General features: G+C 23.5%; 2 protein-coding genes across 3 annotated transcripts; one reads left to right on the forward strand and one right to left on the reverse strand.

The window, feature by feature from the left end:
- Positions 1 to 656: 656 nt before the first annotated feature.
- LOC122509121 (chromatin assembly factor 1 subunit A-B-like) lies at positions 657 to 27215 on the forward strand. Its single transcript, XM_043622917.1, has 10 exons — positions 657 to 943; positions 1021 to 1154; positions 2165 to 2952; positions 3021 to 3172; positions 3251 to 3687; positions 3755 to 3927; positions 21108 to 21256; positions 21340 to 21385; positions 21468 to 21606; positions 25503 to 27215. The coding sequence occupies exons 2-10, from the start codon at positions 1079 to 1081 to the stop codon at positions 26654 to 26656; spliced, it is 3114 nt and encodes a 1037-aa protein (XP_043478852.1). The 5' UTR covers positions 657 to 943; positions 1021 to 1078; the 3' UTR covers positions 26657 to 27215.
- LOC122509122 (transcription factor Sp1-like) lies at positions 5805 to 20591 on the reverse strand. Of its 2 annotated transcripts, none has more exons than XM_043622919.1 (5): positions 20072 to 20591; positions 10465 to 10717; positions 10022 to 10249; positions 9639 to 9787; positions 5805 to 6772 (listed from the first exon to the last, which is right to left on the reverse strand). In XM_043622919.1, exons 2-5 carry the CDS (start codon positions 10715 to 10717, stop codon positions 6473 to 6475), a joined length of 930 nt encoding a protein of 309 aa, XP_043478854.1. In that variant the 5' UTR covers positions 20072 to 20591; the 3' UTR covers positions 5805 to 6472. The 2 variants fall into 2 exon arrangements, with proteins under 2 accessions (XP_043478854.1, XP_043478853.1); XM_043622918.1 differs by lacking the exon at positions 20072 to 20591 and adding an exon at positions 11620 to 11910.

A 27215-nucleotide genomic window follows, 5' to 3' on the forward strand; every position in this document is an offset into this window, starting at 1 on the left:
TTATATTTATTTAACGGATCCATTAATTGAGGTTATGTCACTGATTAATAACATTAATAATTTGCCTTTTTTTGTTTAAAGGTAATGTGTATAAAATTTTTAGTTTTAGTTTTCAGTGTATTATTAAAGATTACTTGGTTAAATTCTATTTTTCTTTAAATATTTAAAATATATTAACTTTATCATTTAAAATTTGTATTTCTAAATCTGTTGTATTTAAAACTTGAAAATTTACTTTTTGATGAATTTGTTATATTGTTTTTGTAACTTTGTGCCCTTCTTGTCGTCTTGTCAATTAGTTCAGAGATCCTATCGGCGGCTGTCTAAAGTTAATATTTTTGAATTCTTAAGACTGTAATTCTGAAAAATGATGAAAATGATTAAAAAACTTACCACTTAGAGATTGTTGACTAAAAAAACAATGAAAGTTGTATTGATAGTTTAGAATATACTGGGATAAAATTAAATCCAAACGGGTACTTTTAAATTTCGTCTTAGCGACTTTATCGACTGCGGATATCGTACAGTTCCAAACAGTTCACGAAATTCACGCTTCAAAACTTCTCTTTAACGACCATAGAGGTCCTTTTGGTATCTAATTTTCCGCGATTAAATTCCTCTCTGTATATTATTTTGTTATCGGTTTTCCCCCTCTAAAAGTTGTTTTCCCGCGGATTTGATAAAGTTTAGTCTTCCGGGTGTGTGACATTGATAAGTTTAGTTAATTTATTGAAATACATTATTATTTTGTTTTATTATTGTTTTACATTGTTGTCAAAGTTAGTCGACAATTTTTAGATGAAAATGCACTTTCTACAACAAATGAAATTTGTGTGAATATGTATAAAGTTCTCTAAAGGTTATGTGTCAAGTTTAAACACGTCAAACATTATTACATTCGAAGTTTCTTTGTGTCTTCATCATTGAATCTTCTTTATGAAAGGTTTATTTTCATATTTATTTATTTCTTGTAAATATATAAAAATAGTCAATTATTATAAGAATTTATTTTTTTTTCAGAACAATATTTTTGTTAAATATTCTTGGTGTCCTTGAATTTAAAGTAAACTAATAAATTATGGAGGAGCCTGTTAAACCTGAGGAATGCGACATAGAAATGGTTGCGGTACCGAAAAAAAAGACTTTAAAGCAAGGTAATATTTGTGATTATTAATTAAACAATAATTCAATAATTATGCTTTTGTTTATTTTATTAATTGATTCATTTAATTAATTTTAACAAACGAAACATAAACTAATTATGTCAATGTTTAGTTGTATTTACATTAATTTATTTCTGTAATTTTTATTAAATATATTTTTTTTCTTAATATAAAAAAAACTGATAACATAATTATAATAATAAGAAAAAAGTTTAATAAATTAATGTTTCTAAAAATTCCATTTTTTCAAAAAAAAGAATTTTTTTCGGTAATTTATATTTCTAATTTTACGAAAATTCTTAAGAAATTAAATTCTTTTTAAAGAACAGTTAATTCATTATTTTTTTTTTTGCTTTTGTTTAATTGCGGATTTCAGACTCATTTTTTCCATTAAAATAATTACAAAATTACCAACAGAAATTTGATGTAATTTTCAGGCTTTGCACTAAAAAAATAATTTTAAAAAAGTAGCAAAAAGTAACTATCGAAAAATTAAATTTCATCACTAAATTAGTGAATTTTTCTCTCTGAAAATTGAATATATTCAATTATTATCTAAAATTTTAACTGAAATTTAATGTTAAATCAATTCTTATTAAAAAGTTCTATGAGAATCGAATTATTTAAGTACAAAAATAAATAATTGACAACATAATTGATTATTTCTTAAAATTGAATACAAGAATTTTTTTAAAAATTATATTCAGAATAATTTAATTCAACTAAAGAATTTGATTGTCTATGAAAATAATTGAATTTCTGTGAAAAATTTTATTATTTGCAAATATAATTGAATTCTTCAGTGAACGATTTTATTAAAGTTTGTGGAAATAAATTTGTGAAATAATTTAATTAGAATTGTATAAAAAAATAATTGACTTCTTGGAATGAATTAGATCATACACAATAAATTAGTTAAATAGAAAAATATAACGAATTAAGTTGAACGATTCACATTCTTCAATTTTGCAACTTTTAATAAGATAAATTATCATTTTCAGCACGATTATCATTTCAAATGTTGAGTTCCGCGGATTCACCAAACGTCAACAAGAAACGTAAACTTGCGTCTCCAACTCTCATCGAATGCAAAAGTCCCAAATTATTAAAAACAACGAACAAATTAAATTCATTTGAATCGACAAAATCGAATGTAACGGAAATTATCGATCTCGAAGCGAACGATGATAAGGCTGGTGAAAAATTAAACGAGAAAGAAGCCAATGAAACAGTCAACATTGAATCGTCAGACATTAAAACTACTCCGAAATCGAAAAAAACCGATGAGAAATCGGCGGTTAAACTGGGATCGCTTACACGTTTTCTCACCAAAACTGAGAGTAAAGACTCGCCAAAAAATAAGTCTGAATCACTTAAGGAAAATGTAAAACCCAAATTGACAAGTAATGATGAAATTCCCGAGAAAGTGGATGAGACGAAAAAATCCAACGAAATTGACATCACTTCGGAAAATACAAAAATTTCACCGACAGAAACAACAAAAGTGGATATAGATAATACAGAGGAAAGTGATGAAGAAATTGATCAAGAACAAGATATGGATGTTTCGAAATACGAATCCGACACTGAAAGTTCGGATGATGATCAAATGACGGATAATAAAACAGATGTCGATGAATCCGAGGAGAAGAGAAAAAATAGCGACGGTATAAAAACACCTCGCACAAAAAGGGACATTGATATGAAACAAAAGAAAATGACACCAAAACAATTAGAGAAACAATTGGAGAAGCAAAAGCGAAAAGATGATAGAAAAAAATTAAGACTGGTAAATTTTTTCAAAAATATTTATATTCAAAATCAAAAGCATTTTAATAAGCATTTTATTTTTCACAGGAAAGAGAAAAGAAAAGAGACGAGGAACGAGAAAATCGTAAGAGATTAAAGGACGAAAAAAAGAAAGAGAAGGATGAAAAGGAAAAAGCCGAGAGGGAACAAAAGAAAAAGGAGAAGGAAGAAAAGGAATTAAAGAAGCAAATGGAAATTGAGTAAATAATATTTTTTTACTCACATATCTATTTTTATTTAGTCACAATTCATAAATTATGAAAAATAATATTTTTCAGACAAAAGCAAAGAGAAAAGGAGGCGAGAAAAGAGGATCAACGAAAACGTGAAGAAGCAAAAGAGGAAGAAAAGCGGAAAAAAGAAGAAGAGAAACTAGAGGCTGAACGTAAAAAGCAAAAAGCTGTTTCAAGTTTCGTTAGTTTCTTTGTTACAAAAAAGCCAGCAGAATCAAAGACTGAGCAAATTACGGCAAAGACAATGAATTTTATGCCATTTGAAGTGAAAGCCGATATGAGAATTGCACCAGTTTGCCGAAGAACTATAACCAATGAAGAGAGGGAGAAATTTGACGAAAATTGGGAAAAACAATCATTGGATAAATCTAAATTGTACTTGGGAGAAATAAAGAATAAAGAAGTCCCGAGGAGAAAATCAGGTAAAACTTGGCCACCGAAGACAAAAGAGGAAGAAGACGATGATGACGTTGTAATATTAGGTAAGGAAATCAAGATCAATTAAAATTTTTTCAATAACTAAATTAATTTTTTTTTTTATTTTTACAGAAAGCGATGACAAGGAGGAAAATTACAATGTTGTGGATCGAGGAAATGTGGCTGTGGAGAAGCATCGTGCAAAGTTGCTGATGTTCAATGAAAATCGACGACCTCCCTATCGAGGAACTTGGAGAAAGAAAAGTTCTTTAATCACCCCTCGAAAACCATTCACAAAGGATGTGGTAAGTTTTTTTTAGAGAATTTTAGTGTATTTATTTACTGCAAATATATTCCTAAAATAATGCTACTGCATAATTGGAATAATAAATAATCCAAAACAGCAAAATAATAAACATGAATCAAAAGAAGAAAATTAATGCCCACTAAGTTCAAATTGAAAATCCACGTCTAAAAGGGATCAAATGTCAAATCATGTTTACCTATTTCTTTCTTTTCTTGATAATAAACTTTCTTAGCCAAGAAAAGAAATTCTCTTATTCAGAAAAAATTCATTTATTTATTTCTATTGAATTCACATTACGTCACAAATTTTTTACGAGATAATACTAATTTAAATTTGAAAACTAATACAGAATTATTAAATTGTTGCATTAAAATTTGCTTACAATGTGAAAAATTTTATTTAAGCTTAAGAATGTTAAAAATGTTAAGAAGAATTTCGTGCGTTTAAATTATTTACAGGGTTCGAATTAGGTCCGTAAATCGCGTAAATGTCCTTAAATTTGCTTCAAGTCCGTAAAAGTCAGTTTTTTAAAAAAATGGCCCCTAAAGTCCGTAATTTGATTAAAAAAAGACGAAAAGTTCGTAAATTGTTCGATATAATTTGAAGAATTTTAGAGAAATTACAAATGATTGCAGAAAAATTCAATTATTTTCAAAAGTAATAAAATTCTTAGCAGAAATTCAATGATTTTCCAAAAATTTAATCAAATTCTTGGCAAAATTTCAATTATTTTCTAAAAATTTCTCAAATTCAATGATTTTTAATGTATCTGCTATTTTAGTAAAATTTTCCAAAAGAATTCTATTATTAAAAAAAATTTGAATAAAATTCTACGCAAACATTCAATTATTTTCATAAATAATAAAAATTTTTAGATAAATAATAAAATTCTTTTATGAATTTTATTATTTTCATAAATTATAAAACTCATTGCAGAATTTCAATTACTTTTAAAGCAATTTTAATCAAATTCCTCGAAAAATGTAATTATTCTTAAAAATTTTATTAAAATTCGTCAACAGAATTCAATTATTTAAAAATTTTTTGATAAAATTCTTTATAGGAATTGAATTTTAAGAAACATTCAATTATTTAATAAATTATTTATTTTTGTATTTAAATAATTGAATTCTCGTAGTATTTTCTATTAAACATTGATTTAAAAATAAATTTCAGTTAAAATTTTAGATTATATTTGATTATTAAAAGCAATATAGCGTAAATTTTTTTAAATAATTGAATTTTGAAATTCATTTTTTTTAAAAGGTTTAATTGATTTTTTATATGATTTGAAGTTTTTATTTTCTAATATGCATTTAATTGAAGAATTTACGAATAATTGAAATTTCGTAAAATTTAATATTGTAAATTTGTAAATGGATTTGAAAATTGCCAAAAAACTTTTTTGAAAATTACTAAAAATAATTGATCCAAAGTAAAATTTTAGGAAATTTTTGAAATTAAAAATTGAATTGAAATGATGAAAATAATTTTGAAGAAGTTAGAATAACAATATTCTTATAATATAGAATACTGATTTTATCACTGGGCAATCTTCATTTCAATTGATGAACCAAAATTGTTTTTTGATCAAAATTTTAATTGGTTCAAATTTTAAACTCTTTTATCTTTATTTGTCCTTTATCATTAATGTAAAAATCGTCAAGTAAAATCTAAATTTCAATAGCCACAGATTTATTATTTTGCAAGTTAATTTATTTTATGAGATTCGTGAAGATGAATTTCGAAACCATACATTTATTTTGAACTATACTTTATTGTTAGGTTTAACTATGTTTATTTTAAAATTGTTATTTAGTTTTTTGTTTTTTTGAGCTCTGAAATTAAAATTCAGTTACATTTAAAAATTTTCAATTCGGCATTATAAAGACTTTATTTACTATATATAATTTCTTGCTTCTTACGCAAGCAAAAGGATATTTCATTTACAAACATTCATTATGCTTTCAATTTTCGACTTACGCATTATTGCTTAAAAATAGTTTCTGTAAGTTTAACTGCCGCAAATGGAATCACTTTAAACAAGATTAAAATCCAACGATAATACATATTTAAATTTCTCAAAATCGTTAACATTTTTTGAAATTGATTAAAATTTTAATATCAAAGAGCTTAGTAAATTTTTATAAAAGTAGATAGATTTTTAATCTCATTTAATTAATTTATATTTCCTTAATTTAGAATCACTTGAGAATGTCTATGATTCTTATAAATAAAAGGCACTTTCCACACAAAGCTCCTCATGTTCTCTTTATTTACTTCTAAAAATTATAGTTAACTATGAGCAGCATTAAAAAATTTTATCACTGTCTACAATACTTTTTCTAATTTATTTATCAACGAAAAAAAACGGAAAATAAAAAGAGAATTTGACACAATTTGTATTGTATTCCTAATATAACAGATTACTAGAGTTTTTTTCCATTTGGCACTACTTTTCTTGCATTCTTATCATTTGTATACTGAATGCTTCTCTCTTTGGCGAAATTGAGTAGTCTTAGTGCAATTATCATGATTTCTGTTTAATTTTTAGCTGGCAGTAAATTCATTTTTGATGCGCGAAAATTTCTTCCCCCTTGGAACATGGCGAAGGAATTTTTTCGATGAACTTTTCGATGTTTCGCCAAATGATCACTGCGGGCAAATCGTTTTGAGCAAAGTTCACAGGGATATGGTTTCACTCCAGAATGCGATCTTCTGTGCCTAGCTAATTCGTCGGATCGACTGAAACGCCAGCCGCATCCGGTCCACGTGCAAGCGAATGGCTTCTCACCAGTGTGTCTTCGTAGATGTGCTTTTAGATGTGAAGCTTTCGCATAAACCTGAAAAATCGTTTTTCACTTTAATTTTCATGCTTTATTCAGATTATTTAATTAGTTCTTTGGTTGAAGTAGATTGTTCTTCATGAATTTTGCTTCTCCTCGGAAGCGGTTTTATCAACAATTTTTTCAATTTTTCTTTACATTTTCTGACCTAAAGAATCACAAACACTTTTTTATCTGTAGGTCTCATTGTTGGGTACTAAAAAATCAGTGTAAGAATAATCCAATTGTTCAAGTTTAGCTAGGTTTTCTCACGTTTTAAAACTACTCAAAAAAACTGTTTTTAAAACGCATCTTTTAATCTATTTTTGAGTATTCTACTTTCAAAGTTATTGACATATTAGAAAAGAGGACTTAGGTTGTAGATTTGTATAAAATTGTAATTTATGTTTTAAAATGTTGTGTATATTCTCTAGCCGCTTTTATTTCCAAATACAAATTTTTGAATAATTTCATAATCAGAATTTAAAAAATTCATTATAAATAATAACATTCTTCGGAAGAATTCAATTATTCTCAACAAAATTTTAATAAAATTTCACGAAAGAATTAAGTTTTTTACCTAATTCGCCATAAAATTTTCCAAATGAATTGAATTATTTTTATAAATATTAAAATTCTTTGCAAAAATTTAATTATTTTCTAAAACTTTAATAAATTCTTCGAAACAATTCAATTATTTTCATAAATAGTAAAATTCTTTGCAAAAATTCAATTATTTTAAAAAAAATACTGTAACTATACTATTTTCATAATAACTTTTAAAAAATTGAATTATTTACAACAACTCTAATAAAATTGTTTTAAAAAGTTTAACTTTCTATCAATAATTTTAATAGAGAAATTATTAATTACAATTATTAACAAAATCGATTATATTCAATAAATTAAAGAAATTTTTTGAAAGAATTTAATTATTTTCTATATTTTAATACAATTCCTTGAATAAATTAAATTATTTTAGAAAATTTTAATAAAATTCTCAGAAGAATTTAATTATTTTTTGAAAAGTTTAATAAAATTCAATAATTAAATGTTTAATTTTAATTATTATTAAGAAACACGATTATTTTAAAAATTTATTAAACATTCTGCATAAAATTTAATCACTTAAGAAATTTCCAATTAATATTATTAATGAAACTCCTTTATTTTAAAAAATTCAAAGGATTTCATCAATAAAATTGAATTAGGATTTTCAAAAATGTTAATAAAATTCTTTGATGTAATTCAATTATTCTCAAATTTTTTGATAAAATTCAAACCTCAAACTGCGAACAGATTACCGGAATACAACGATTATTAATATAAAGATAGATTTAAAAATAATTAAGTTCCTTCGAAGAATTTTATTATTTATGAAAATAATTGAATTCTTTCGAGAATATGTAAAAAATTGTATTGCAAAAAATTTAATTTTTGACAAGATTTTTATTAAAATTCCTTAAAATAATTAAATTGTTTTTAAGAATTTATTTCAATATTCTTGAAAATAGTGGAGTTTTTTAAAATAATTTTTACTGAAAATTTGAAAGTATGTAAGTGAATTTTATGAAGAATTTAATTAAATATCGTAAAAATAATGTAATTTTTTAAATAATATCAATTAAAAATTTTAAAAGAAATATTTAAATTTACAAAGAATGTTATTAAAAACTTTTGAGAACAATTGAATTGTTTAGAAAAATTTTATTACAATTTTTAAAAATAATTGAACCTGTTAGAGAAATTTTATTAAAATTATCTTGAATATAATTGAATTGTTTCCAATAGAAATTTTATTAAAATTGTATTGAAAATAATTGAATTTCTCAGAAGAATTTTTTTATTTACAAAAATAATTTAATTTTTGCGGAGGATTTTACAATTCATATAGTAAAAATAATTGAATTGTTTCGAAGAATTTTATCTGAATTTTTGAAAATGATTGGATTATTTTGAAGGAATATTATTCAAAATTTTATTCAAAAAATTGTATTGAAAATAATTGAATTTCTCAAAAGAATTTTATTTTTTACAAAAACAATTGAATTCTTGCCAAGAATTTGACAATTTATAGAAAAAATTGAAATGTTTCGAAGAATTTTATATTAGAATTTTTATTAAAATTCTTGAAAATAATTGAATTAAAATAATATTTTTAAAAGTAATTAAATTCCTTTGTAGAATTTTAGTTTTTATGAAAATAATTGAATTCCTTTGAAGAATTTTCTTATTTATGAAAATATTTTAATTCTTACGAAGAATTTTCTTATTTATGAAAATAATTTACTTCTTGCCGAGGATTTTACAATTCATATAAAAATAATTGAATTGTTTCGAAGAATGTAATCTGAATTTTTTAATATAATTGAATTTTTTGAAGGAATTTTATTAAAATTTTTAAGAATAATGATTTTTTAAAAAAAATTTTATTAAAATGGTCGAAATTAATCGAATTTAATTAATACTTTTAAAGTTTAGTAGTGTAATAATAATAATAATACAATTCTTTCAATACATATTTATAAAAGTAATTTTTTATGAGAAAGCAGTGTTCATAAAATGAACAGAAAATTTTCTAATTTAACTTTGCAGCAGTTTTTCTATTCAGTATATGTATTTTTTTTTGTATTATTTCAATTGAGTTTGTAAAACTTTCGTAAACGAATCGATGATTTTAAATTTAAAACTTTATTTCCATCTCAATTATTTCTGAGGAAATTCAATTTCATTAAAAATTTGTTTGATTACAATTTTTTAAAAATTGATTCCGAAATTAATTTGGATTGAAATAGGCAAATTTGAATAGACAATGATTTGCTGGATAAATTGAAGGATTCTCTCGAAAGAATACTGAGAAAAATTGAATAAATCCGGAAATTACCTTCACGCAGCCTTGATATGTGCAGGGGAAACAGCGATCGTCAGCAGCTTGCGTTAAACTTCGATTCGTATAGTCGTGAGTCGCTAAAGCCACATCGGCAGACGAGGGTACCAAATGATTGTTTTCTTCCATTTGATTATTGTTATAATCTATAATTTAAAAACAAAAATTTCATTCCTTTTTTTAATCGAAAAATAGATTTTTAATAGTATAAAGAGAATTTTCTATTTTTGCTTAGGGTGATGACTTAGGGAATTTACTGGTTCTGTTTCTGATTAATAATTTTACCCCCATAAATATTATATTTAGAGAACGCTCTAAATCTGAACGAGTGAAATTTTCACTGATTCAGAAAATATAAAATGCAGTCTCATTAAAATCACCTATTTCCGTGGAACCTAAAGAATCCTCCAATGTCCTGAGATCAATGCCAAGAACTAATAAGGGCTCGTCATGTTGGAAAGGTTGTTGAGGTTTCGGCAATGGAAGATGCAAAAATCCTTCACATCCTGGAGTACAAAGTGGCGTTCTTTCAGGAAGACCCACATTCCATTCTCTGTCTAAACACCAATCCAATTCAGTGTCAATTTCACTTAATTCACTGAAACAATCTGAAAAAATATTCCCAAAAATTCAATTATTATTTATGTCATTAATATAAATAAATAAATAAATTAATTAATTAATTAACAGGGTTGCCACAGGTCAGGGAATTGTACCTAATTATTATTTTTGTCCGGAAATAAGGGAAAAGTCAGGAAAAAAGAAAATTAATTTTTTGTGGCAACCCTGATTAATTTTGACAATTTATATTAATTATATTTACTCGAGGAGGTGAATGTATTCGTTGACCAATCGCTCCATTGTACTTCCGGTGAATATGTTATATCCGTATAACATTCGATTCCATTATTCATTAGAGTAAAAGAATTTTCCGTAAATTCTGAATAATCACTAAGTGGTGTCTTGCAAGAAGTCTCATATTCATAGGAAAAAGACGTCGTAGGTGATTGTAATTGTTTCTCATTGAGAACATCCATATCCAATCCCAAAGCCGAAAACAATAATTCGTCTGTCATCTGAAAAATTGGTATCAAAATAATAAAAATAGTTTAAAAATTCCTTATGGACAATTCTGGAAATATTTTTTATTTTATTAAATAGTTCAGATACAATGGTAGATAATAAAATAATTTCACACAATTAGTTTCAATTGTCTTTATGTGAAAAAAATGTATTCTTTATTTATTTCTTTTTTTTTTAATCATTAAGTGGAAAAAAGAAAATTATCAATTTCGAGGATATGTCGATTGGCATTTCTATTATTTCTAACGGAAATAAATATGGACATTTGTGTTTTTAAATGACTAAGAGCGTGTGATCGGCACGTCACTCGATTAAACATACATTCTCCGTATGTGGTAAAAATTAATCGTAATAAATTACGCGCCTTTTAATCACGACGAAACAAAGTCATTGCTGCCACGTTGTCGACCTTTCTGATATTTCATGACATTCACGATTGAATTTTCTTCGCTTACCGAAATCGTGCCAATGAATTATAATCACGGGAAAATGTTAATTTCGAAACAATATTTCACTTAAAATAACTTATTACTCTGTATAAACAATTAATTACACTGATAAAAATTTAATTTTATTCAAATAACCGAATACTTGTTTTATTATCGAATAAATATTTACTTGAAACAAATAATTTTTATTTAAATCAAATAAATTTTAATCAATAATCATTTGAAGCAATAATTCCAGTATTTGAAGCAAATAACATTTAATTGATTTAAATAAAAATTATTTGATTCAAGTAAATATTTATTTGGCATTAGACAATTGATCGGTTAATTGAATTTTTCGCATTATTGCTTCGCTTGGAGTTCATTTATTTAAAATAATTATTATAGAAAAAATACATTTTTAAAAAGTTCGGGAATTTTAGGGACAGTTTTTCTATTTTACTTACATTAAAGGTTGAACTGTCCTCGATCATTTTTAAAAATAGTTCTATATTCCCAATTTTACAAGAATATCACCAAACACTTAAACTCAAGATTGAGAAGAAATTAAATTGAAAAAAATAAATATTTATTTTGAAATTCGATAATTTTCATTTGAACGAAATTGAGAATTTCTTTTGAGTAGACGAATTATTGTGTGTTGTGTTTTGATTAGTTGAGTTGATGGCACGCGTTAAATGGATTGGTACCGAAAAATGAGTGTGGATACCATCTCGCTCGAGGGTCGTTTCAAAACTGGAGGGTTCGTCACCGGAATCCAAGGAGAGACGATGTCGCTTCGAGATTTGTGATATCGGTGTTTGTGCCACCCGGTACCGTCACCATGGTCTCCCCTGGGACCAGAATAACGTCCAGGCTGATCCCAGATCACGGGGACCATGAGACTCCAGACGCGTGGTACCATCGTCTCTCCAAGTCTGCTAATTGGAGAATTAATTTGCAATATTTACGAGGCACAATTTCTCGATAATGCCCATCTCTCCTGCATCCGATTCTCATTAACAGGCAGATAGTCATTAATTTGACATCTGTCATTTTTTTTTCTCTAAGCTTCTGCCTTCTATATATTCAAAGTTCCCCCCAATGATTAGAATGGTTCGAGAAAAAAAAAATTTACACTACATTTTTTATTTTATTTAATCAATTAATAAAAATCAAGGAGTTTTCAAAGTTTACCCTATAACTGCAGGGCTCGAACTAGGTCCGTAAATTTGCTTCAAGTCCGTAAAAGTCAGTTTTTTTTAATGGTCTGTAAAGTCAGTAATTTGATTGAAAAAGGACGAAAAGTTCGTAAATTGTTCGATATAATTTGAAAAAATTTTAAAGAAATTATAAATGATTGTAGAAAAATTCAATTATTTTCAAAAGTGATAAAATTCTCTCTCAGAAATTCAATTCTGTTGGAAAAATTTTTTTAAATTCTCGTCAAAATTTCAATTATTTTTATAAATAATAAAATTCTTCTCTGAAATTCAATTATTTTCCAAAATTTTAATAAAATTCTTGCCAAAATTTCAATTATTTTTAAAAGTTTTCTCAAATTCAATGGTTTTCAATATTTACTATTTTAATAAAATTTTTCAAAAGAATTCCATTATTAAAAAAAAATTGAATAAAATTCTACGCAAACATTCAATTATTTTCGAAAATAATAAAAAAATTTTACAGGAATTCAATTATTTACAAATTTTTTATAAATTTCTTCGCAATAATTCAATTATTTTCATAAATAATAAAATTTTTACAGGAATTCAATTATTTTCGTAAATAATAAAATTCTTTTACGAATTCAATTATTTTCATAAATAATAAAACTCATTGCAGAATTTCAATTATTTTTAATACAATTTGAATCACGTTCCTCGAAAAATGTAAAATTATTCTTAAAAATTTTATTAAAACTGGACGAAAAAATTCAATTTTAAGAAACATTCAATTATTCAATAAATTATTTATTTTTGTATTTAAATAATTGAATTGTAGTAGAATTTTCTAATAAAAATTGTTTTAAAAATGAATTTCAGTTAAAATTTTAGATTATAATTAAATATTAAAAGCATTATAACGTGGATTTTTAGAAATAATTGAATTTTGAAAAGGTTTCAAATTAAAATCATTGAAATTCTAAAATTTTCATATTTTTAACAAACAATTCTGTAGAATTAAATTCTGTTGCAGAAGTTTAATGGAATTATTTTAAAAATTATTTCCAGTTTTTATTTTTGAATATATATTTAATTGAAGAATTTCAGAATCATTGAAATTTTGTAAAATTGAATTGTAAACAATTTGAAAATTCACAAAGAACTTTTTTCAAAATTCACGCTTTAATGCTTTAAATATTTAATTATAATCTAAAATTTTAACTGAAAGTGTTACAAACACTAGAAAAAAATTTAATTTTGTAGAGGTTACAAATAATATGCAGAAATTCAATTATTTTCAAAAGGAATAAAATTCTTGTTAAGGATTCAATTATTTTTACTAATAATGAAATGCATCGCAGAATTTCAATTATTTTTTATACAATTTTGATGGAATTCCTTGAAAAAAGTAATTATTTTCATGCAAGTTTTAATAAAATTCGACAAAAGAATTCAATTATTTAAAAATTTGTTGATAAAATGCTTAATGAGAATTAAATTTTGAGAAACATTTAATTATTCAATAAATTATTTACTTTTGTATTTAAATAATGGAATTCTCGTAGAATTTTCTATTAAAAATTGATTTAAAAATAAATTTTAGATTATATTTGAATATTAAAAGCAATATAGCGTGAATTTTTTGAAATTAATTTTTTTGAAAATGTTTAATTGATATTTTTTTCATTATTTGAAGTTTTAATTTCTAATATTCATTTAATTGAAGAATTTAGGATTAATTGAAATTTCGTAAAATTGAATATTGTAAACAAATGGATTTGAAAATTGCCAAATAACCTTTTTTGGAAATTATCAAAAACAATATTGATCTAAAGTAGAATTTTAGTGAATGGTCCATAGTTTTTTATTTTTGGTCCGTAAAGTCCGTATTTTTAAATACTTTCACTGGTTCGAGCCCTGCTATAACTTCTGTTTTCTATTTTTTATAAGAATAATTTTTTTTTCATTTTAAAATTAATTGAATATTTGATAATCACTTTAAAAAAAATGTTGTTTGTTATTTGACGAATTTTGGAAATATACGCTAAAAGAGAGAGTTCTTAAGATTATTATTCAATGATATTTTTAATCTGCATTTATTAATGAGAATTACGAAGAGAATTATGACTTTGATTGTAACAATGTATGATAATTTCTTTTATGAAATCTGAGTATCGCAAAATATTTCAATCGTTAGTGTTTGCTGTATAGTGAATTATTATTATTACGGAAACTTGTAATTTCAAAGTTCACATTTTTATAAAATGACATTTAATGAATTTTCCACCACTTTTATAATAAATTGAACTTTTATTTTTTTGACTTAAAAAAAAGGAATATTATTTAAAAACTTATTAATATTTAAAGTTTTGTTTCTAATCGATGGACTTCGAGAGAAAAAAAAATTCTTCTTAGACTAAGCATTTAACATTTTTTCTAATTAGCTCGTGACTTTGATCATCAGCACGTGGATCTCGATTTTTTTTTATCAACCTCATAAGCGCACGCAAACTATGAGCTTTATTTTACGATTTATAGAAGCAGGATATTGAATATAAAGATAATTTTCTTTTTCAATATACAAATCATTTAATTATATTTTTTGCTTTCTAGTTATATTCTAGTTATTTTATCGCAGGAATTTAATTATTTTAAAGAAATTTAATAAATTTCTTCACTGAAATTCAATTATTTTGAATAATTTTGATAAAATTATTTATGAGAATTAAATTATTTAAATTGCTGGAAAAATTTAATTATTTTTGAAAATTTTAATAAAATTCTTAGCAAAATTTCAAAATCAAATTTTTCGCAGAAATTTAATTATTTTAAAGAATTTTTATAAAATTCTTCTGAAGAATTTTGTTTTATTTAAATTCGAAAATTTTAATAAAATTCTTAGCTAGATTTTAATTATTTTCATAAATTATAAAATTGTTCCCAGGAATTTAATTATTTTAAAGAATTTTAAAAAAATTCCTCGGCAGAAATTGAATTATTTTGAAACATTTTAATATAATTCTTTATAAGAAAAAAATGTAATTAAATACTTTAAACAAATTTAATTCTTTTCCTAAATAATAAAAATTTTCGCAGTTAATTATAACATTTTTCGCAGAAATTTAATTATTTTCAAAAATTTTGATAAAACTATAAGAATTTAAGTATTTTTAATATTATTTTAATTAAATTTCTCTCAAGAATTAATTTATTTTTAAAGATGTTAATTAAATTTTTTGCAAAAAATTTATTTTGAAAAATTTGTGGATAAATTTCTTTATAATAAAAGAAATATTTTTAATTGAAAACAATTTGCTTAATTAATTTTTGGTATTTTTTAATTTGCAAAGCATTTAATAAGAATTTTATTAATTAACCGATTGCCGCAACGATTATTAATATAAAAAAAATTTTCAATTGCTATAGATTCTGAAAAATGAATTTTTATGCATTTTAGAGAATATAATTATTTTACTGTTTCTGATTTAGAAATATTTGATATTAAATGTGTTAGGTCTATTTAATTTTTTTTAATTTTAATAAAAATTTGAATTGATTTTAAAAATATATTGAAAGTTTCATTGTTAAAAATGATGAAATGTTTCTTATCTTAAAATTTTTAACGTAAGTTTGGAGTAGCACGTTATTTTTTATTTACGTGTTGTCACACGATGGGCCATCTGTAATGACTGTTTTATGCCCTATTGAGATTAGTTCTGCTCCTCTTAGTGCAATGCTGATTAGGTCAACTAATCAACTCTGAGTAATCGCTGAATACCTCCAAAATTCCCTGCTATATCTCTATGTAGACATTGAACAAGTGAAAAAAGTAAATTAATCACTAGTTTTATTAATAGATATTTATCAACGCTTATTCAATAAAATTTAAATATATCTTAAATTTAATTATTTTAAAAGTTGCCATACAGAGAGTATTTTAAAAAACTTATTCAATCTCCATAAAAAGTTTTCGCTTATTTTTATTTTATCGAATTATCTGCATAAAATTAGTTAGCCATTTTTATTAATTAAAATTAAATAAACAGCTACAGCTTCACTGTGAAAACGATAATTAAAAAATGAAAATTAATTAATTAATTATTCATAATAATTTATGATAATACTAATAATAAAAATTGTTATTGTCATATTATTTAAATTATAAAAAATTTATTAAATTTCATAGATTCGTTCAATTGTTCGATTTACTTTCATAAAATAAAATAAAATTAAAAATCACACACCTGTTTTGTATTCCTTTAGGAATTATTTTTAAAATATCTAAAAAAAATATGGAAAATATTTCAATCGCAACGTTTTTTTTTTATTGTAATTATTGTAAAATGTTTCTATATCAGAAGCAAAACTATCGAAAAGATAATTCTTTCTATTGAAAATTTTCACACACAAGTTTTATCTGTTTTTCTCTCATTTACATTTGGACATTACAATGTATATCTTGCCCATACGTCATTTTAAGTTGATTGCATCTGTTTCTATGTAGTATGTTTTATAAGGCATTCTGGAACTTTTTTCGTAAAGCTGATAATTAATTACTGCACTTTACACAGATGATAATCATTTTTCGACATTAATATTCTTGTCAAAAAGTTTTGTACAATTAAAAATATTTAATACTTTAAATTTTAAATTCAAAAGAAATTTAAAATGCAAAAAATAGTAATAATAGACAATGATGTAATTGTCAGTAATTGATAGTAATTGACACACTGACATGACTGTGAAAAAAAGATTATTGCTTTTTGTTAAAATACAATTTATTAAACTGGTCCAGTTGATTCATATAACATTCTATAACAAAATGTTAATAATAAAATAAAAATATTTGGATTTTTTCATGAAACCAAAAGTATGATAATAATTTTTGATAATTTTAATACAACTTGAAAAAAAATTGACAGTGAAAGTAGTGATTCTAAACTAATTATACAGAATTACACAAATAATTAAAGATAGTATTAAATTATTTAATTACTTTACTAATTGTTTAGTTTTTTTTTCATTATTTTATTCAAAGGAAAAAGATTTGAAATAAAAATAATTATTATTAAGGTAATGATAGTAATTAAGCAAATTCTATCGTAATGAAAATAGTTTTTTTTCATAAACTAAATGTTGATAGAAGCCAAGGATGCATCATTTGTCATTTTAAGTGGATTGCATCTGTTTTTGGTATTTCGTGGCACTTTGATGATTTTTAGGGAGGGTTTTGATGTTAAATGGTACTTTATTCGAAAGATAATTGTGTCGGCACTAACATTAACGTCAAAGGTTCTTGTAAAACAATATTTATACATTTTAACTCAGGGTTGTTATGATTTAAATCAAATTTTTATTTTCAAAAAGCTTAAACTTTTCAGTAACTATTGTTTTTCCCGCCCCGATTGGATTGAAAATTTGTTAAAGATGTAATGAAAATAATAATTACATTTTTTTATCAAAAATTATTTGCTTCTTGGACTTAAATATTTTTTTTTCACTTTTTGCATCAATGAAAACTTTGGTAACTTTAGTTTAATTACAAAAGTTGGTCCAATGTTATAATTTCGTATTTTATATAAAAAAAAATTAATAAATTTTAAATTCGATTTAGTGAAAGCATAAAGAATTAAATTTTTATTTTAAACAATGAAAAGTTGTATTGGAATGAAAATAACATAACATAATTTTAAATTTAATAAATATTTCTTATTGTCAAAAAATGGTAATTTTTATTCAAATGCAACTTTTAATTGTTTAAATTGTGGATAATTAAAATCTTTACCCTTCTACTGTTCGGTTAAATATAGTTTTTTAAGGAAAAGAAAAGTAGTTATTCTTTGCTGCTTCAATTATAAAATTAATTTTTTATTATCATTACTAAAAAACCAAGCTCCAGAAAAAATTTGATTAAAATCAAAGAAATTCGATTTAAATTAAAAAATCAAATTTTTTTAAAATCATTATCTTTGGCAGTTTTGTTTTAACTACATTGCGAAAAAAAATTGTTAATTTTGTGTTCTAAAAATAATGAATATATTACAAAAAAATCTTTTTCATATAAAAACTGCAAAATGATATTCGATTTATTATTATTATGCAAATCACAAAATTTTTTATTTTCAAATATGAATTTTTGAATAATTTCAGATTCAATCTTTAAAAAATACAATTATTAACTAATTTACTATCTAATTACATATTCTTATTTATTAACTTCAAAAATTTTAATAAAATTCTTTGCAAGAATTCAATTATTTTCATAAATAATAACATTCTACTTAAGAATTCAATTATTTTTACAAAATAGTAAAATATTTTTAAACAAAATTTTAATAAAAGTTCATGAACGAATACAATTATTTTCTAAAATTTGTATAAATCCTTCGAGACAATTCAATTACTTTTTTAAATAGTCAATTCTTTGCAAAGTTCAATTATTTTCAAAAAATATTTTACGAAAGAATTAAATTTTGTTTCTTCGTTATAAAATTTTTGCAAAAATTCTTTTCAAAAAAATTTCACCAAAGAATTCAATTGTTTTCTTAATTCATTATAAAATATTTCGAGAAAATTCAATTATTTTCTAAAATTTAATTAAATTTTTCGAAACAATTCAATTATTTTTTTAAATAGTAAAATCTTTGCAAAAGTTCAATTATTTTCAAAAAAATTTTACATTAGGATTAAATTTTTTTCTTAATTCGTTCTAAAATCTTTGCAAAAATTCAATTCTTTTCTAAAATTTTAATAAATCCTCCGAAACAATTAAATTTTATTTAAAAATAATAAAATTTTTTGCAAAAAACCAATTATATTCGAAACAATTTCACGAAAGAAATCAATTATTTTCTAAAATTTTAATAAAATTCAATAATTAAATGTTCAATTTCAATTATTAACAAACACGATTACATAATTTAAAAACTTTAAAGAAATTTTTCATGAAATTCAATTATTTTCCTAAATAATAAAATTCTTCGAAGGAATTCTATTATTATCAAATTTTTTAATAAAATTCTTTGCAACAATTCGATGGTTTTCAATACATTAATTATTAATTAATTAGATTATTTTGTTCAGTATAATGTCCAATCTTAACGATATTTTATAATTAAAATCAGTGTTGCTCTTGAATTTTCACCAAATTGACAATTTTAATAAGAGTTTTATCAAAATATTAAAAAAAAATGTTTAAATGCAAAAGTAATAAAAAAAATTATCAAAATGCAATTTCTTATTATTGCAAAAATAATGTGAGTTTAAAATTAGTCGTGTTTTGCAGGATAAAATTAATTTTTATCGTTGGATTCTGTGCATTGACCACTGACTCGGATGTTTCAAGCAGGACGAATCTAATCTTGTCTCTTGCGATATAGAAAGTCGCTTATTTCATGGTCATTAAAAAGACTGGAAACTTGACAATGATAACAAACGCTAATCATATTATTACATCCCCTGGAATCATTGTTTTCTTTTTTTTTTTTAATAATCAGGAGAAAATAATCGTTATGCATGTTATGAATTCCCATTTAATAATATAAAAATTGAAAAAAATTTTAATTTGCATAAATTATTACTTAATTAAGTAATTAATTAATTATCAAATTAAATTGTAATTTAATTAGAAAAAATAATTTTGAGAAAAAGAGGGGAATTTTTTTTACATAGACAATTTTTATTTACAATCATTTATTTACATGAAACCAATTTACTTTTTATTGTTTAAAGATATGATTTAAAAATCACTTACTGTATATTCCTTTGAAAATCTGCTTTTGCTCCGAAATATTTATATTGTAAAATTTTTCCTCATATGGTTTTTTAATGGAAAATTTTAAAAATTTAAATCACACTGTCACTTTTTCTCTTTTTGCACTTTCCACAGAAAATTTTATTTTTCTCTACATTTTCAATTTTGTTAAAAAAAAATCTGATAATTTTTAAGTGTATTCGTTGAAATTGAAGATATTAGAAGAAATTGATTGTAAAACTTGACAATCGGATAATTTTTTTTTTTTACTTTTAAATTTCATCATCTTTGGGTATTTTTGAAATTTCTAGTTGCCCACGACATGAATGTTTTCATGTTTCTCGAGATTGTTTGTTTGTTTGTTCAGTGTCGCACGAATGTCAAATTATAATTTTAAGAAAGATGTTTGCTGCATCGCGTGTCATACGAGTTTGAGTTGAACTGCTTTAAGACATATTATAAAGTCTTCGACTATTGTTTCGTGACTAACGAGAGAATCGTCAAACACGTGCAACTTGGAGCACAAGCAGATATCAGACGTCAAGGAAGTGGCTCTGATACCGACGTCCTGCTTATTCATGTTCGACTCCATTTATGATCACAACTGACATTCCAATTAGATAAAAAAAAGCACACTGCTTGGCAGACGTGAGCTTTTAGTTTTCAAAAAAAAAACACTAAATATCTCATAATATTCGCATAATTTTTTTCTTTTACATTTCTCATTTTTTACTGTCTAAAGAAACTCACAAAATTTATGCAAATCGAAATATTTTTTTACATTTTACCTCTACACCTTGCTAATTGAAAAACAAACATTTTTAATTTTATTCTTCGAACAGATCTTAAAAATAAATTCAAATTTTCTATTCTTTTTACTAATTTTTTATTTTTCTAGGTACTATGGCAATTTTTCAAAATTAATTTTGAAAAATATATTTTTATGAGAAAAATATAATTCATTAGAAAATAAAGTTAGAACATAAGTTTATTGGAATTTTATTAAATCAATTGTTTCTTTCTTTTTAATTTGCAGAAATGGTTTGACTATGAAGTTGATTCCGATGAAGAGTGGGAAGAAGAGGAACCTGGAGAATCTCTTCACGGTTCTGACGACGAAAAAGATGAAGAAAATCCTGACGATAATGAATATGATGTCGATAATGAATTTATGGTGCCTCATGGGTTCGTTTTTTTTCACAAACAATGCACATTTTTTTTCTAACTCGTATTCTATAATATTGTAAAATATCTCATATTTTTTTTAGATATTTGTCAGAAGAAGAGGCACAGGCAGAGGATGACGAGGATATGGTAAGTTCATCAATTGAGTATTATTCATAATTTTGTTAAATAATGGAGAAAATTTTTCAATTCTTTTTTCATTATATTTCAGAATCCGGAAACACAGAAATTCAAACTGAAAATTTTAGGCGAACAATTTGAGGCGGAAAGAAATACAAAAACTGCTAAACTTAAGCCTAAAGTTATTGGTTGTATATGGCAAAATTCTGATAATACGTACGCTTCAAATAGTAAGTACTTTTTAACGTTTATTTATTTCTATTTTAATTTTTTTTATACAATTTTCATAAATAATAGATAAACTTCAAAATGTTTTCATTTGAAATTTTATAAAATTTCAATTTTCAATTAATTTAATTAGAAATTTTAAAAACTTGAATTTTTGGAAAATTATAATAATTCAAGATCTTCTGAAATTATGTTAAATTTTTTAATATACATTTAATTAATTTAAAAAAATAAATAATTGAATTTTGGAAAAGTTACACCTGATTAAAGAAATTCAATTATTTGTTAAAGTAATAAACTTCTTCGCAGAAATTCAATTATGTTCAAAAATTTTTTAAAATTCTCTTCAAAATTTCAATTATTTTTATACATAATAAAACTCTTCTCCGAAATTCAATTATTTTCCAAAATTTTCCTCATTTCAATTATTTTTAATATCTACTATTTTAATAAAATTTTAGAAAAAAATTCAATTATTTAAACAAAATTTTAATAAAAATTTTGAAATTTTTCTATAAAATATAATCTAATTATTAAATTATCAGAAAATATTTCCTGATATAGAATTTATAAAAATATTTCTAATTTATCAAAGTTAGGTAATATTTTTCGGGAAAAAGTTCTACCGACAGAGAATGAAGAGGAAAACTTTCGTCTCCCTTGATAACGCTGCGTGTAACAGTAGCAGATATTTACCAGCAACATTTTTTTTGTTCTTAGATTTTTAAATTTTTAAACAAATTTCTTTCACACAAGAAATAAAATGCAAACTATAATAAATAACTCTGTAATAATCTAATGTTTAATTCAAAACATTGAGTTTTGTTTTTAAACCGATAAATCGTGTGCCCCTCGAAGTATGCAACCAGTGTTGCAAATATGTTTCATGGGGGATCTATCTTAGTGACTACAAAAAGAAAGAAAATTACTTTATTAGTCAACTTTTTCTAAGCTTTTTTATTTATCATATTTAATTGTAAAACAAATATTTAAAACTTTCGCCATTATTTACAATATTTTCTCCTGCCTTATTTTCTATAGCAAATTGCACAAATTCCATACAAGAATATATTAATTTAACATTTTTCGAATGTTTGAGCGAATTTTCAAACAAGCGAATAATGTTTTTAATGTAAAACTGAAGTATTCTTTTTTAAATTAATTAAATTTTTGTGGCATATTTTTAATTAAAAATTTTATTTTAATAAATCTAGGGCTCGAACTAGGTCCTTAAATCCCGTAATTTGTTTCAAGTCCTTAAAAGTCATCTTTTTTTTAAAATGGTCCGTAAAGTCCATAATTTAATTGAAAAAGGACGAAAAGTTCGTAAATTGTACGATATAATTAGAATAATTTTAGAGAAATTACAAATAATAGCAGAAAAATTCAATTATTTTCAAAAGTAATAACATTCTTCGAAAAAATTCAATTGTGTTAAAAAATTAAAAAAAATTCTCTTCAAAATTTCAATAATCTTTATAAATAATAAAATTCTTCTCTGAAATTTAATTATTTTCTAAAATTTTAATTAAATTCTTCGCAAAATTTAAATTATTTTCAAAAAATTTCTCAAATTCAATGATTTTCAATATCTACTATTTTAATAAAATTTTCCAAAAGAATTCCATTATTAAAAAAAAATTTGAATAAAATTATACAGAAACATTCAATTATTTTCATAAATAATAAAACTATTTTAGTAAATAATAAAATTCTTTTAGGAATTCAAGTATTCTCATATAAATAATAAAACTCGTTGCAGAATTAAAATTATTTTTAATGCAATTTTAATCGAATTCCTCGAAAAATGTAATTATTCTTAAAATTTTTATTAAAATTCGTCCAAAGAATTTAATAATTTAATAATTTTCAATTTTTTAATGAAATTTTTCAAAGGAATTTAATTATTTTAAAAAAGTTTTAAAAAATTCCGAGAAATTCAATTTTTTGAGAAAATTTGAATAAAATTCTTCAGAAGAAATTAATTATTTTGACAAATAACTTTTTTTTAAATGGGAATTCAATTATTAAAAAATATTTGAATACAAATTTTTCCCAAGAAATAAATTATTTTCAAAAATAAAATTTTTCACAGGAATTAAATTATTTTCAAACGAATTTTATAAAATTCTTCGTCAGATTTATATTATATTTTTAATTTTTTAATGGAATTTCTCGAAAAAATTTAATTATTTTCAAAAAGTTTAAAAAAATTCTGAGAAATTCAATTATTTAAAAAAAGAATAAAATTCTTCATAAGAATTTTATTATTTTCATAAATAATAATATTTTTCTCCGGAATTCAATTATTTTCATAAATAAAATTCTTCACAGGAATTAAATTCTTTAAAAAAGTTTGTTGCAAGAATTCAATTATTTTCATAAATAACAAAACTTATCGCAAAATTTTAATTATTTTTTATACAATTTTAAATAAAATGATAGAAAATTGCACTTATTATTAAATTTTTTTTTAAATTCACTGAAAGAATTCAATTATTTAAAAAAAATTTATAAAATACTTCATAAAAATTCAATTCTAAGAAGTATTAAATTATTTAATAAATTATGTATTTTTGTATTTAAATAATTGAATTCTCAAAGAATTTTTTAACAAAAATTAAGTAAAAAATGAATTTCTCTTAAAATTTTTGATTATAATTGAATTTTGAAAAGGTTTCAAATTAAAATCTTCGAAAATTTGAATTTTTGCTAATGAAAAAGGAAACATACGATTATTATAAAGTACATATTAACTGTTTGTGAATTTGAAACTTATATGGGTGATTCTCCTGAAAGGGACCACTTCACGTGTCTCCAACATGAGGTTCATTATTTAAATTAATTTTTCATTAATATTTTATCAAGTTTAAATTTTTTGAAAAATTTATTTATAATCTACGAAGATTTATCTATCTTTATATAATCTTCTATTGCTTATATTTAAATTTCTTCCTATTTAAAAAACATATTTAATTTTCTCATCGAATTTTGGTTAAACAGAATGTATATTTTATAATTATATTTTAACGTATTTAAACAATTTCAACATATTTATGATATATATCAAATTAAAGTTCAGAATATAAGGATTATTTTTTACTTACATTTGTTTAAAATAAGGTAAAAAAAGTTATTTAAATTATTAATTAAAATAGTATTATCAATGAGAGTAAAAATTAAATTCATCTCCGAAGCCTCATTTTCTATATAATAACATCATATTTTTTAACGTTTTAAACATAATATGTAATCGATGTGAAAATATTTGATGATTAAAACTAAAAATATTGTTTAAAAAATTGTAATATTTTTAAAATTAGAAAAAATGAGAATTTTTTCATTAAATTATCAATTCATCTCCGAAGCCTTTTTTATATTTGATAGCCGTTTTCTTTTGTTTTTAATTTTTTAATCATTGTTTTGAAATATTTAACCCTCAAATTAAATTATTAATTTAATAAAAATAAAATATACAATCAAAAAGTGCAATAAATTAAAACATAACAATTTATTATTTAAAAAAAATATTCCTACCGAGTTTTTTTTACAAAATAATTAATTTAAAAGTTATAATTAATTATACTTAACCTCTAGAACACATGATAGTAAAATGTTCCTGGAGGTCTTATTTCTGAAAATTAATTTTGCGCAACTTATATTTTTATCTTTAAACATTTTCTAAACTTATTTATGAAAGAAAAGTAACAAAAAAAGAATAATTTGATTTTTTGGAAATTCAACCAAAAAAGGGTCCCTTTCAGGAGAATCACCCATATAGATTTCTTATAATTAAAAAAATATAAAAGTTTGAAGTCAACTTCAAATTTTTAAATTAACTTTTGTTTTGGCTAACGAATCATATTTATTAATGCAAAATATTTTATTAATTTTCCAGTTCACTCTCAAGTTCTACAATTGCTGAAAGATCGTGAAATTTGGACCAATGAAATACCAATAAATTTGCAATCGTCACCCGATAATGAGAGTCTAAATGGAAGTGAATGCGGAACACCGTCTGGAAGAATGAATTCAGGTCCTGGTGCTAAAAAGACCCGCGTTCCCGAGGAAGCAGTACCCGATTTAATTCGTCTAGTGCATGGAAACGTCAATGGTCGAGGATTTCTCATTAAAGAATTCATGTGCTTCTGGACAAAGAAGAATGATCTTCGCGTCTCTAAAGTAAGTCTCTCAAAAAAAATTCGCGAAATTGCGAGATGGACAGCGTGTCCCGAGGAGGGTCCAATGCATCAGAAGAATTGTTGGTTCGTCAACGAGGATGTACGTAAAAAATATTTAAACTCCGAAGATTGTAGTTTGCCGAATCGATGGAATTATATTTTAACGCCTAAGAAACGAATCGAAGTGGCTGCTGATCTCCAGGAAAAAATTGAAAAAGACGACAAGGAAAGGGAGAAAGAGAAAAAGAGCGTTCCACTAATTACTCAGTTTACCAAGAAGTTCACTCAGGAAGAAATGAAGAAACAACTGTCGGAGGTACCAGCAACAAAATCAACACCGAACGTAAATAAAAAACGAGTCGCATTGATTTCCGTTGGCAGAGGTGAAAAGTTTCCCAAATCTCCACGAATGAGTTTACTCAACAAGTTTATGGTCGGCGATAATGCAAATAATGCAACCACCACAAAGAAAATGGACGATGACATTATAATATTAGATGATGATGAGAAAAAGGAGGAAAACACTACCGAACAGGATGAAAAATTACAAAACAAGGAAGAAACAAAGGTGGAGAGTTCAGAAAAGAAAGAAACAAAGGTGGAGAGTTCAGAAAAGAAAGAAACAAAGGTGGAGAATTCAGAAAAGGAGGAAAGTAACGAGAAAAGAAAAAACACAGAAGCAGAATCAGAAGATGATTGTATAATGATCTTGGATGAATCAAACGAAGAGAAAGACACTCGGAAAAGTGAAGAAACAAATCTAGATATTAACGAAAAAAAAGTTAGTCCTTCAAAAATTGTCAACGACAGTGAAGAACTTGATCAACTTGATCATCAAGAATCTAAAATGGAAACATCAACCACTGAATGATATTAAATTATAAAAAGACTTTTTAGGCAAGATCAGTTATGAGTTTAAAAAAAAAGAAAAATGTCAGAAAGCTTTTCAAAAATTACTGACACGATAAATTACTTTTTGTATATTACGTGTGAGGTGATTTTTTAGAGTAACGATCATAATACAATGTAAGTTACTATATTTGTTAATTATAATTTACGTCGCGGAACGTAAATTGTGTATTTCATTTGATAATAATTATTTTTCCAGCTTCTCAAGTTAATATGTTCTACAAACGTCATTTTATGTTATTCATTTTTTTTTCTTTTAATTGTAGATTAAAATCAAAACTTGTTTCCAATTATTTAGATTTTTAACTTTACAAGCTTAATGCAGTCATTTTATTGCTTTTTTGTAGTACTCGTTACAGTATAGTAATTATATACTCAAATATTTCTGGGATATTTTTCTCATTTAGAAATAATTTTAATAGATTATCATAACATCAATAGTTATAAAATTATCTTTGTGATATCCAATTAATGTTATTGACATAAACCTGATTATTATAATATTAAATTTCTAGACAATA

This window comes from Leptopilina heterotoma, unplaced genomic scaffold (genome assembly GCF_015476425.1).
Source record: "Leptopilina heterotoma isolate Lh14 unplaced genomic scaffold, ASM1547642v1 Lhet_6, whole genome shotgun sequence".
Taxonomy (NCBI): Eukaryota; Metazoa; Arthropoda; class Insecta; order Hymenoptera; family Figitidae; genus Leptopilina; species Leptopilina heterotoma.

Excerpts from the sequence above, each read along its gene's own strand:
- LOC122509121 (XM_043622917.1), top strand. The coding sequence starts at position 1,079 with ATGGAGGAGCCTGTTAAACCTGAGGAATGCGACATAGAAATGGTTGCG. Across the intron at positions 3,688-3,754 it reads TGATGACGTTGTAATATTAG|AAAGCGATGACAAGGAGGAA; the intron begins GTAAGGAAATCA and ends TTATTTTTACAG. Across the intron at positions 3,928-21,107 it reads AACCATTCACAAAGGATGTG|AAATGGTTTGACTATGAAGT; the intron begins GTAAGTTTTTTT and ends TTTAATTTGCAG.
- LOC122509122 (XM_043622918.1), bottom strand. The coding sequence starts at position 11,646 with ATGATCGAGGACAGTTCAACCTTTAAT. Across the intron at positions 9,788-10,021 it reads TTTAGGTTCCACGGAAATAG|ATTATAACAATAATCAAATG; the intron begins GTGATTTTAATG and ends TTTAAATTATAG. Across the intron at positions 6,773-9,638 it reads CATATCAAGGCTGCGTGAAG|GTTTATGCGAAAGCTTCACA; the intron begins GTAATTTCCGGA and ends ACGATTTTTCAG.